We start from the raw sequence: 13,225 nt of genomic DNA, 5'->3' as shown, positions 1-13,225 counted from the left end.
CGTCTCTTCTCTTCTATTCGACTAAGCGGGGTATATGGTATTGTGTGGTATCAATGAGGATCAACGGCAGAATCGGACCAGTTGTAAATACGTCAATACAAAAAGGGGTATCAATATAAACCGACTTGTACAATAAGATGGAAAATGCAGGACGATTCAGATCGTTCTTTCATAGATATTCATAATGATCCCCAGCTACCTTGATCTTCTCCTACGGTCTAATGATCGGTCAACTTCCTCATTCACCCCTCGGCGAGGAAAGCTGTGGCCATCCTCGATGATCACCACGCAAGCGGGAGTTCGGCACAATCCACAAGGAACCTATTGATTCCTATACAGACTCGATCTTCTTTGTAATCTCTCACCACCCGATCCTCCTGACCCACCACTTCCCTGTCTTCTCATATCAGGCGCCAAGCTGTTATTGTTGGTACTGTTGTTACCGTTCGATATCGGTACCAAGCAGCTGATCGGTACTACTCCCTTAAATTGATTCGAGTCTTCACACAGGCACCAGCCGTCATCGTACATCTGGTGTAAGTAAAGTTGTTGGCCAGGTGTGATCGCTAAAAAGAAACAATCTAATTAGCATCACGTCCTGAACACGGGTGCAGAACACAGTCTTTATAGAATTAGAACCAGACAAAAGGAGGTTGCGGTCAGCCTACCAAGCTCGTCTTCCAACGATCTGACGAATCCAACATTGACTCTGACCATCGTCCCGTCTCTCAACCCGCCCTCGCTCGAGCCTGTGTTACTATTTTGAACAGGCGCAGCGAGTGCTGGCGGGGGTATGACGTTTTCTTGATATGACGGATAATGTTGTTGTTGTTGCTGGTGTTGAGGTGGATAAGAAGGTTGTTGATCGTAAGAATATTGCGGGTTATTTCTCTCCATGTAGCTCTGGGGCTGTTGTTGGGTTGGTACAGGCGCATAAGAAGTTTCGTTGGTCATGTACGATACTGATCCAGCGCCTGCGCCTGCGCCTGCATTGTTCGAAGGGTGGGTATCGGACATTGCGTATGATTGGGATGGCGGTTCATACTGTTTAAGAATGAAGTAGACATTTGCCGTCAAAGTCAAAGTCAGTCGGTGAATATTTAGATCAAGATGTTATACCAGTCATACCATACTATACTATACAGAAGGGAAAGCACAACTCACTCTTGGCTTTTCATATTCGTCCTCCATGGTAGTCGACGGCCACTCGAACATTGAACTTCGCCTCTTGGCTCTATCTCGGCGTTGCTTCTGTCTTATAGTCCTCGTAGCTATAATCCCAATCAACACGATTCCAACGATACCTCCGATAATAATCCCGACGAGCTAGAACGATACACATCGTCAGCTCATTTCCCAGTATACCTTAGAGCACGTCTTCATTATGACTCACAGCACCCAGACTCAGCCCGGTTCCTCCAATACCGCCCTTCCCGCTCTCACTAGCAGCTTTCGTAGCGCTACTGATCGCACTACTCGCACTTCTACTCGCGCTCAGACTGCCGCTCGAGGACGCTCGTAATGACGTGGAAGGCGAGTGCGAGGTCGAAGAGGAAGTGGTGATCGGTCTAGTAGAGGATGACGATGTTGTGGTCGACGTTGTACTGGGTCGAAGGGTTGTTGAAGGGGTAGTTGAAGTGGAGGATGAAGTTGAGGTTACTTGAGCTGCCGAGGAAGCTATTGTCGATCTTACTGTACCTGCAAGATCTCAGCAATTAGCATCGGATCCACTCTATCCGCAACTACGGGATGCAGGAGGGGGACGAGGTATATGGGAGATGGGAGGAAAGAGAGGATACAAACTTGATTGAGGAGTAGCAGGATTCTGAGCTCTGTTAGTCGAAGTAGCCGCAACAGACGTAGACACCTGAGCTGCTCCTGTAGAAGTGACAGCGGACGCTGAGGAGATCGAAGAAGTAGCCATTGTTCTAGTGTTATTATCGTCGTCGGGTTCTGTGTTGACACGCCGAGTGGTGGTACGGATTTGATCGTCATCGTCATCATCGTTCGGACGTATGATGGGATCAAGCAATTGAGACATTGTTTACCGGTTGGCGGTGATCGTTGATGTATATGTTTTGCCGATTCGAAGGCGGTTGATTATAGTGATAGGGGATATAGTATATCGATACCAGGTCAGCTAATGTTCACTCGTCTGGAGATGTGGAGATAGGGTGTGATCGCTAGCAATCGAATGGTCTATTCCACCGATGTGTGTTTGTGGACGTCACGTAGTACTGTAGTCTAGTCCACAGTACTGATGCAGACGTAGCAGAGCAGTGATGGACATAATGGACAGAGGGGACGCGAGCTGCACTCACGGAAAGCGTATCAATGAATCGATATCCTGCAATCGATCTAAAGGAGTAAAGGAGGATTTGAACAAAGGATGAGTGGACGAGTGACTTGTACAGTTGTTCCGCTCTTTTGTTGTTGGTGTATGATGTCGAGGATCAAAGGCTGGTAGAGTAGGAGAGATTGATCAAGCGATGAGTGACCGGGTATTGTGTGTTCTCGAAGGGTCCTTTGGGGCTGTGCGGGTAAAGTGAGGTAATGAGATGAGCCTGTCCTGTCTAGTGATTATACTAAAGCACAGATGATGATGATGAAGGAGCGTCTACAGTTGATGATGGTGTACCTATCCTATTCTTGTTGTTGTCATGAAAGTGGTAAAATGCTAATCTCGCAGTGTCCGTGGTGTGCAGGTACTCAAGGAGTCAAGGGATCAAGGTGTTCTCTAGTAGTACAGTAGTAGGAATGGCGATCCCTGCTACCAAGCTACTGTAACTCAGCTAGCAGGCGGAGGCGAGCTCGGTTGTTACTCGAGTAATTTACAGGTGAGGTAAACAAGACGCGTTTCAGGTAAACAAATACAAATACGAAAACAACAACACAAACAAAATAGAAGTTACCCTGAAACCGCATTACGAGTACTGTACTGTACTAAACTTTAATTGGGATTCATCCAACCCTGAAGCCCACTCATTTAATTGTCCTATCGAGGTATGATATGGACGTATGGACGTATGGACGTATGGCCGATCTTATCTATGGGATCAAGCACAAAGCACAGAGCACAAAGCAAAGCCGAGTAGTGGAATACGAGTGAATAGATGACCTCTGGCCACAAACCAATATCTGAGGAGGATCGCCCATTTTTCATTCGTGCTCGTGACCGTAATTACCGCGCAAGCAAGGCTTGTCTAAATTATCGATTGCACTTGATGGTGCATCTTATGTATGTGATGTGATAAGCTTCACCGCCATCCGACCCATCCGACCCAACGAGCCTTCTTACCATCCCAATTACCCATCATCTTCTGGCTCAGCCTGACGATCGTCCATCGTCCTGAGGGATCGTTGGTCCATTTGTCAAGGAACAGCGTGAGCTACGTACGAGTACAGCAAGAGCTCAGCTCTGGCCATCGGTTGCTTGTGTAGTCGGGCAGTCAACTCTCAAGTCCACACTCACCACATCAGCGGATCTCAATTCCACTATTACCCAAACCAAGCCCTTTCCCCCTTTTCTGCAATACCGCGAGATCGTATCGATGAGTGGTTGGACCAAGTACTCGTTGTAAATACAATCAACAGCTAGGATCAGATCATACTTCGACGTACGTTCTCCACTGCGCGAATCGACGCCATTGTTATCTCTATCGCTATTCCACAGTTCAGGATGTCGTTTACGTTCATCTGAAATCGCTATCCAATCGATCTCTTCAAGGTTGACATATCGTTCCGTACCCGTTTCAGTATCCTTGGCTTTTGCCTTTCCATCACCACCGCTACCAAGATTACCTCTACCCTTGTTATTGCTGGTGCTACCATTTTTATCCAGATTGAGCTTCTTGTTCAGAGGAGAAGTTGGGGACTTCAGATCCCTTGAATCGGGGCGATCGCCAATCCGAATCCCGTTCAACTCTAAATTCCGCTTGACGAGTCTAAGATTCTCTAATCGGTCACTTGCCGTATACCGAGCACACTGTCCACTTCCACTGAGAAGTATCGACAATAACCCCGTACCTGCGCCTAACTCTAATATGGAGGATGCTTTGAGGGTTTCAAAGTCGAATATGGGATGAGGGTATGACTCCGGATAAGTATACTGTCGCAGGAGCTGAGTTGCGAGGTGGAGGGACGATCGCCATAACACGCTTCCTATCTCATATCACAATCACATTGGTAACAGTATCAATATCAGCGACAGAATCGTATATGGCTGTTGAGCGATGTACTATCGTTATAGTGGAGCAGCAACAAAGATGCTCGGAATAACATACCTGTGTCGCCTTTTTGACCTTTCAACATCCCCAAATCCTGCTGAATCTGAACAGTGACACTTTCCATCCCCTTCTTTCCACTCTGCGGCTGAGGCAGAGGTGATCTGACTTTCTTCTTGATACCTCGTTTCGAGCCATCGACAAAGCCCGTTGAGCCAATAGAGGATGGCGGTAAGGGCGGACTAAGGTCAATGGTGATGTCCAAGATAGATTCGTTGCTATTCAGGAATCCTAGACCCCCTGAATCGGTATCTTGGGTTCTGATCTCCGGTGAAGTCGATGCGACGGACATGTATATCTCCATGATCTGTTTTCACGTTGATATGACAGCTCATCAGCGTCAGCCTATCCGGCTATCTTATCGTAGAGCTGGGGATGAGATTGACGTACGCACCTCTTCGTCTGCATCTTCAACTAGCACACATCCCTCGTCGAAGGTGAATAACCCATTCGGACATCGAGGAACCGGCGCTTGAGGCAGGGGCGACGGCGAAGTCATCGCGAAATCGGATCTTTCGCACGAATTCAAGCAAGAGGACTGCCTCTACACAACAGCTGGAGGCATGCTTCCCCTCCTCACTTGAACTTGTGCTCCCTTTTCCTGTCTTGAGCCTGTGTTAGGTATACAATGCGGATTGCAGAGGCATTGCATTGACTCCGGCGTCGGCAGCGTAAGAACGTGTATTCATGTGTTCGTGCATTCGGTTCGTTGGCTAATTCCGCCGGAAGACAGACGGTTGCTCTGCTCGTTGAATGACTACGTAATAAATGTACGAGTAACATCAACCATCAAAACATTTCCTTTCCTTTCCGTTCCACATCATCCTTCATCCTTCATCCTATCTATCACACAGTCCAGCGTCGAACAACTTCACCGATGGGAGGATACATATAGACTGACCCACACCTCCCTCTGCACTCCTCTCTTTCCTAGCTAGAAATCGCCCATTGGCACGATGTTACCTCCCCCACCCGCATCTCGTCAATCCTCATACGCCTACTCGCACGGACACGGACACGGACAACCCTCGACGCTCAGTGCAGGTCCATCAGCTTACCGATCGAGTGGACACGGGAGGATACCTTCTTTCAGAGCTGCTGCAGAAACCGTCTTAGGTTTAGATCACGATGATGGGAATGAATCCGAATCGGGAGGTTCTGACGGAGGTGATGATACCGATATGGGTGTGGAGAGGGGGTTAGAAGAAACGTTGGAAAAGATCGGATTTGGTATGTCCCCACTACACCTTGTGATGAGTGCAGTTTGTACATGAGGGTCTCACTAATATATGAACTTCATAGGCGCATACCATTGGAGATTACTGGTCTGTCATTGGGCTTTTGACTTTCGTCATCCAGAATAAGTGCTCATTTCTGTACTCATCGGCCAGGCTCTGTGCGGCTTTGGGTGGATGTCAGATAATTCCGCTCTACAATGTATAGGTGAGCTTTATCACACAGTAGCTACAGGCTTACGCGTATGAAGCTCACTTGAAGCCTGACTCTTGGTGCAGCTGTTATACTCCCTCGTGTTCAAGTGCATTTCAACCTCACATCGAAAGTGGTAGGGTTATTATCCGCATCGACCATGGCAGGCGTAAGTCATAAGTCCTACTCAAACTTCGCTTCTCATGGTCATGATCATGGCTACGATCTCTATCAACCAGACACAGCTGATAGGAACCTTTCAATCGCTTCGCGCAGATGATGATAGGTGCAGTCGCTTGGGGAGTCGTATCAGATTTACTAGGTCGATCACTTCCGTTCAACGCTACATTGTTCTTAACAGCTATATTCGGCATAGCGGCGAGCTTCAGTCCGAACTTTACGATATTGTGTATATGGATGTTCCTACTTGGCAGTGCTGTAGGGTGAGTTCTGTCTCAATCCATTTACCCCTGTGACCGATTCAGCTTGTGTGATGCGATACAATATGACTGACTTCACCTTAACGGCTATGTGTAGCGGGTCGATGCCAACAGACGGGACCCTTTTCCTCGAAAATCTCCCTCATTCCAAACAATACCTCTTGACTCTCCTTTCAGTCTTCTTCTCCCTCGGCGCCGTCTTCAGCTCAGTGATCAGCCTGGTGTTCTTACCTGGGCACAGTTGTAAGACATTCGGGGAGTGCGATGTCCCGGCAGGCGATAATGAGGGATGGAGAAGGGTCATGCTGGTTTTGGGATTATTCGTGAGTATAAGTGATGATTCTCAGGTCTCAGCACAAGGCAATCAGCTCTGCTTAAGCAATGTAATGATGCTGATGCCAATCCTGGCTCTGCGACATCTTCAGAACCTCACCTGTGCATTCGCTCGATGGTTTCTATTTCGTCTGCAAGAATCACCTCGATACCTAGTCTCAAACGGCAGGGAAGCAGAAGCGGTCGTCGCTTTGCAAGCTATCGCATCATTCAACTCCAACTCTATCGATATCCAGCCTCAGGACGTCCAGACATGTGAAAACTCCACTATGAACAAAGGCCAGGAGAACGATAATACCAACGATTACGATAAGAAGAATTCCGAATTACCGTCACCTAACCCTAATGCCAATACTCAAGAGGGTCTACCTCGATGGAGTAATCAGATCGATATACCATCGAGCAGTGGGAGTGGAAGTGATGTGGAAGGTCGATATGGTGGAGTCGGAATCGGAATCAACAAAAATAGGAAAGTACCTCTAAGAATGGGATCAGCATTTTACAATGCCTCGACGCCTGGTGTAAATGAAGGATCGGAGATGGAGCTGGAGGCGGACGAGAATCGATTCGATACTTCTTTTGCGAATGCTTCAAAATCGTCGACAACTAAGACTAGATACCCCCAAGAACCGGAAGCGGAGGAACGACAGGTTTTATTTGATAGTGCGAATCTGGACGATCGCCATTCGGATGACGGATCCAGAGAAAAAGCTTGGCAAGATATCGCAGGAGGCGCAGGAGCAGGGGATAGATGGCACGCTGTTCCGCTAGTATGGTGGGAATCGTGGATCAAGCAAATGAGCAAGTTGTTCGTGCCGCAATGGCGAAAGACGGTTATCCTGATGTGGATAATATGGGGAGCTATAAGTTTCGGTAAGTCCCTTTTGAGGCGGCAGATCCCCATTTCTGACTGTCTGGACGAAATTGTGAGAATGTTTGGCTCATTATACATAATAATTAATACAGGCTACACGATGTTCAACGTATGGTTGCCGTCAGTACTGGAAAGTAAGGCTTCAGGTGAGGGGGATGAAGCGATAAAGGAGGCTTTGGGGGACTTTGTGCTTTATTCCTGTACGTCAGCTTTCATCTGCTTAGCGCTTCTCTAAGCTGACCTGGACGGGCGTTCTAGTGGCTGGATGTCCAGGATCTATAGTGAGTCCCGCTTATTCCGTACCATGAGCCCAAATTGTGCCGAATACCGGATACTGATGTTCCAATCCTCGCGGCAGATCGGAGCATGGATGATACAGACTCATCTCGGTCGACGCAAATCCCTCGCAATCTGTACTTTGGCGACTGGACTGTCCACGTTCGCATTTATCAGGGTCGAAGCCAAATGGGCTGTAGTAGTCAGCTCAATGATCATTTCCGCTGCTGCTACTGCCATGTACGCTGTACTGTGTAAGTCACGTCTTCCCTCTTTTTATATCACATTTCAGTGGGACAACTTGGCGACACATTGGAATACACTGCATGTACAAACTCAGTGAGCCATGAAGTGGAATGCTGATTAAATGGCTCTCTAGACGGCATGACCCCTGAAACTTTCGGGACAAGTATAAGAGGTACCGCGTGTGGTACTTCAGCAGCGTTGAGTAGATTGTAAGTTGTTCATCACCCCGCCCTTGGCCTTTTCATCCTTATGATCTATGAGCATCATCATCATCATCATCATCAAGGACCGATTGAATATTGAAGGTTCAAGGCTGATTGATTGATCGATACGTACAGTACCGGCGTGATGGCACCTGTATCAGCCGGATTCCTATTATCCATCACCCCGAGTCTACCGGTATTCATCTCTGCAGCCATCTTCGTGATAACCGCAGGATGCGCTTTAGCATTGCCCTTTGAGAGGGTCGGTGGCAAAGGAAGCAGTGGAGGAGGTGGTTTGATGCATTAACCGCAATCATTCGCACAAGAACCAATCAACTTGCTTGCTGTATAATCTCGTCATTAGCAATAGACCTATCAACACATTGACAATCATATCCATGTTCTGATTCTCATACAACACCATACTAAACTGTATTATAGATGCACCATCCTGTATATATATCATCATGCACACTTTGAGACGATCGGATGTTGTTCGACATCTGTTTTGATTGTATGGCTTAAGTATGAGGTCAAGGTATGATGGTTTAACGCTCTGGTCATTCTTGAATGGAAGTCTGGCTTTGTGCGACAAACAACGTCCACCCGGCAACCGGGCGGGCAAGTACACAGTTGGCCCCCTGCTTCCTGAGCCTTCGAAAAAAGCCGCCAGCTTACTCTAAACGATGAGCCGCGAAGGGGTGCATACATATCATACATATCCCCGTCGATGCATGCACGGCACAGAAGCGTCGGGTTCTGTGCACATCATAATGCCTCATCTCCAATCTCTTCGCGAACCTTGTAGCCTGGCACTTGATTCGGCTCTTGAATTCACTCCACGAATTGTAAGCTCAGATGGGTCAACAAATGAGGGATGAGCAGGTAATGTCACAACTTTTCGTATTATGATCTTATCGTACACGCAACGTACGATTTGCAGTCCAGCTACTTATCCCCGCGTTCCTGATCCTCGTTGATCGCCTCGCACCGCTGATAGATGTTACAGTATCCGTTCACATATCATGCGGGGACACATTAGCGACACCTTTGGCCTGGATTCTTCACTTTCGGCTGTGCTTGACGGACGACTTGACTCCAACACTTGGGCCTGCCAACGACCATGTCGTGGCTGGGAGGGTCGTTGGAATCAAACCTAGAATTAGTACTTTTCTGGAAGCCGCCCTTTGATGGCCATGACGAAAAATCAGCTAGGACCTATCCTGGTCCACTTCCACCATAAGCCTAAGCCTAGGCCCCAGCCAGGGACACGTTCCAGCGGTGAGGCATACCGTTAGTCCTAGTCACAGTCGTAGTCGGGTCCGTAACGGTAACTGAAAATGACCACACTCCCTCTTCTCGAAACCAACACCTTGTCTTTGGTCTGGAATCGGCAGATTACTTTTAGCCTATGACGACGAATTCTTTTTACTTGTTCTCGAGAAAAGCTGGAATCATCACGGCATAAAATGCTCAAGGTGAAAGGAACGGTCGTGTCCACAGATTCTTGACATGCCGATTTCTCTTGCATTGTGAGACACGGATATGCAAAAATTTGAGCAAATGGTCTACCCCATGCCGAGCGATAACCTCGGCAGAAAGTCCCGCCTCACCCGACGTCATAAGAAACGGAAGGAATCCGTAACAACAGTAGCTTAAAGCTCGCATACGCCTGCATGTGAGACATCCATGTCACATATGCCACAAAGGTTGATGCAGAATACCGAAACGTTGTTTGAGGTGAAACTGTGGTAACCGACGTAGATGGCTGAATGACCATGAGCATACGAGACACGTTGTCTGTCCGCCCGTCCACCCATCCTTCCACGGTCCATCACTGCGTATGATGACTGCTCGGCGTGGTCTTCAGAAGGCGGTACCATACCTCATTGCTTTATGACAGGGTTGAGTCAGACGGGGACGGCGTCCTGGAATCAGCCACAAAAGAGAATTCAAGTATTTTTACTGGAATCAGTCTACGACGCGCTAAAAACCGGGGCCCGAGAAAGAGGATCATAGTAAAGGCCATAGCGAGTCTACACAAGTAGGGCGTGCAAGGCTTGATGCCGAGAGGGAGATCGTTGTCCACAACGACGAATTCCCTGACAGTTAGTAAGTGCAGAACGAAAAAAAGGAGCACAATTGGCGTTCTCGTTCAGGCTGGCGGCGGCGTCGTCAAAGGTCAAAGGTCGCGTCGTTGACCTGATTCAAGTCGACGGGCACGTCGCTCGCCACTCCGAGAACAGCGGACCTGGCCGATGTGGCTCGTCGATAGTCCCAAAGCAGTATTGGCGATTCCGTTGCTCCTGTGTGGACATCGCGAATGAGTAGATGCATGTTTGTGGTCCTGGGACGCTAGTAGAGCCTCAGGACGCAGAGCAAACTCTCGTGCACTGCAAAGTCTTGGATTAGACAGACAAATACGGTCGCATGCGGTCCCCTCGCAGGAAAGCTGACCTTGCAGATCTCCTTGCCCTGACCCTGGACACACGGCAAACTGATGCATGGACTTTACAAGGAGTCGTAGTAATCCAAGGGATATGAAACGGATTGACCCGCCACTCGACACAAGGCAATACAAAGGGCAAATAATTTTTTGTTTCTTGTCTCTACTGATTCACCGGTTTCGTCTAGATGCGCGGTTGTTGGACAGAGGGAAATGGATCTAAATGAGACTGCCCATGTCTGAGATGACTAAGCATTGAAGATTTTACCTCACCTTCGCGCATTGTTCTTGGTGCGAAATTGCATCTTATTAGGCTTAGGCTTATTTCGATCGTTGATGAAGATCAAAAAATTCATTTAGATCTGCGCGCTATGGTGCGATGTTTAGTCAGATTTACGTACGATCAGTACCATTCAGATCACCCGCAGGAATGGCTCTCTCTCCTTTGAGTCGATGAGAGTCCAACCAGTAGATCTCGTTATCTGGCGTTTCACGATTTTTGGAAACATGAGTAGCGAAAATGCTTCGCCCTTACGCTAGTGTAAGTTTGTCGGCATCTTTGCCACTCTCCAAGGACCGAGTACCTACCTACCGTACACGCTTAAACGCCTAAACCAAAACAGCAGTCAAACAGGGAGATTCACTCAGGATGTGAGCGCGAAAAGGTACAGGTGACTTTGTTTATTCTTGCCGCCTTTATTCTTTAGATCCGATGAGCGAAGCTTTCTTCGAGATCGGGCAGGAAAAATCTGGTGAAGCCGTACTTGACTCTCGTGGCAGCCTCGTTCAGGACTACCAGTCAGACGATCTTTTTGGCACATGCCGTGAGATTACGACCTGCCTTCACCACGAGGGGAGAAGAGCTCACGTAAGATCAGGAAAACGGGCAGATACCAGATCGCCGAGTCGCTGAATAGTAGCTCGGCAGCAGACGTTTGTACGTGATGCTTAATGCTTGAAAGGTGGAACCGAGCAGATCGTCCTTGAAGATCAGCTGCACATGCTAGGGGTGCGGATCTTCGAATAACTCTCCTAGCTGGTGAGGCGAAGCGATATTCGCCTCAGTACAACCGCTCTACTGCAATTTGCGCCACACCACTTCCGTTAAAGATCCCACTTCGGCTCAAGAAAGATGCAAACAGACACCTAACGCCAAACGTGCCAAGTTCGGTCGACATCAACACACAGCGAGCTAACCATTGCTAGTGACAAGAGGCTGCGAAACTAGTGCAAAGTGAATAATTTATTCTGTCGTGCCAAATGAAATACCTCATTTGCGTCTAAGGGTCGATCCAAGACGTCAATTAGCACTTGGGGAAATGCAAAACACGCAAAGGGGAAGATGCTATGCACCAGGCTCAGAAAACGCGTGTCACTTCAGATTCGATGTGTCACCTCACGCAGCGCAGACTGCCGTTTCAGGAATGAAAGACCTGATTTGGCTTATAACGTTATCCACATCTCATATCACTTTTCCCCGGAGCAGCTGAGCCTCCAAGTGCCTCGCTGTTTACCCCTCAATGTGAACCAGGAACAAGCCTCCGCACGCTTCTCAGGATCAACCAAAAAGACAGGGCGAGGGAGATTAACGGTTTGCCCATATATGATTAACCTTTGTTCCCGCTTGCTCGGATACATTTCGTCGAAAACAAGCGTAAAACCCCAGGGGTTTCGTCAGACACGCTGAGCTCAGGGCAAGTTTGTTCTCGCTTTCCCCCCCCCATCGAAAAATCTCGTACATGCCCGAAATCTGGGACCTAGGAAGACAAACAAGTGACTTGTCTTCGAGCCCTTAACCGCCTTCAGGGACCTCCGACTGTCCATTCATTTCATGACTCGTCTTGCGCAGAACCATTGTCTTGAGTACAGGGCTTCGCCATGCTCCAGTTAGTACGTGTCCTCGAAGAATAGAACAAGGAATTTTAGTAATTCAAGGTTGTTCAGGTTGGGACCTTGATCTGTACAGAAGTGGTTAGTGGTAAAATTGCGTCGACATTCCCGTCTTTCCCTTGAAGTTGGATTCACATCCAAGAACACGACAACTCGCACCAATTATTAGTGTTTTCGGTTACGTCGTATCGCCTTTCGTACCGTACAAGCAAGTTACATACTCCTGTTTTTCTCATTACCAAGAACCAAGTATCTTAGCAGTCTTATTTGTTCGAAAGGCTTCACTTCCATTCGCATTCCCACTAATCCATCCTTTTGGTTTGTGTTTGATATTGAACTATCCATCGTGTTTCGCAAACTCTGTTCACTTATATAATCAATCAATTCCCGAAGTCCATCAATCCCACCAATTGCTCACTCTCCTTAATCGACAACTTCGTACTCGTCTGTGAATAGCAAAAAGCAGAACTGAATTCTGGGTCTTGCAACGTACGACTCTCTTGACGAACACCGACTCGCAAAATCATTCAAATAGGTCATCGTCACTGAAAGATCTCATCGCTTCTGTATATAATCACTCAAAACACATCCACACCCGACGACCTCACCCGACTTCCACGAACTTAAGCTTTCGATCAGCAGCAACATCCCAGACAAGCAATCGAAAGGATAGGGCGAAGTTCTCGACACATCCATATATATATATACCTACGCAACGCATAAACGGACAAACGACTGGTAACGACAACGCAGATACGTCAATACACATACAACTATCAACTATAATCAGAACTATCGTCAGCACC

At 47.9% G+C, this 13,225-nt stretch overlaps 3 protein-coding genes across 3 annotated transcripts; 1 reads left to right on the top strand and 2 right to left on the bottom strand.

The window, feature by feature from the left end:
- Positions 1-321: 321 nt before the first annotated feature.
- On the bottom strand, positions 322-2,041 carry I303_101501 (uncharacterized protein; the record flags this gene model as incomplete). Its single annotated transcript, XM_018405707.1, has 5 exons — positions 322-566; positions 669-1,044; positions 1,165-1,326; positions 1,394-1,698; positions 1,804-2,041. 5 exons carry the CDS (start codon positions 2,039-2,041, stop codon positions 322-324), a joined length of 1,326 nt encoding a protein of 441 aa, XP_018265988.1.
- Positions 2,042-3,257: 1,216 nt separating this feature from the next.
- On the bottom strand, positions 3,258-4,782 carry I303_101500 (uncharacterized protein; the record flags this gene model as incomplete). Its single annotated transcript, XM_018405708.1, has 4 exons — positions 3,258-3,389; positions 3,473-4,161; positions 4,284-4,590; positions 4,678-4,782. The coding sequence occupies 4 exons, from the start codon at positions 4,780-4,782 to the stop codon at positions 3,258-3,260; spliced, it is 1,233 nt and encodes a 410-aa protein (XP_018265989.1).
- Positions 4,783-5,239: 457 nt separating this feature from the next.
- I303_101499 (uncharacterized protein) lies at positions 5,240-8,390 on the top strand (the record flags this gene model as incomplete). The annotated part of the gene is made up of 12 exons (XM_018405709.1): positions 5,240-5,513; positions 5,586-5,608; positions 5,675-5,726; positions 5,798-5,880; positions 5,988-6,154; positions 6,249-6,474; positions 6,577-7,357; positions 7,451-7,558; positions 7,617-7,639; positions 7,717-7,888; positions 8,014-8,089; positions 8,219-8,390. 12 exons carry the CDS (start codon positions 5,240-5,242, stop codon positions 8,388-8,390), a joined length of 2,157 nt encoding a protein of 718 aa, XP_018265990.1.
- Positions 8,391-13,225: the final 4,835 nt, after the last annotated feature.

Source organism: Kwoniella dejecticola, chromosome 2 (assembly GCF_000512565.2).
Source record: "Kwoniella dejecticola CBS 10117 chromosome 2, complete sequence".
In the NCBI taxonomy this organism is placed as follows: Eukaryota; Fungi; Basidiomycota; class Tremellomycetes; order Tremellales; family Cryptococcaceae; genus Kwoniella; species Kwoniella dejecticola.
Note: the sequence above shows the minus strand (reverse complement) of the source record. Positions and strands in the feature narration are given on the sequence as shown.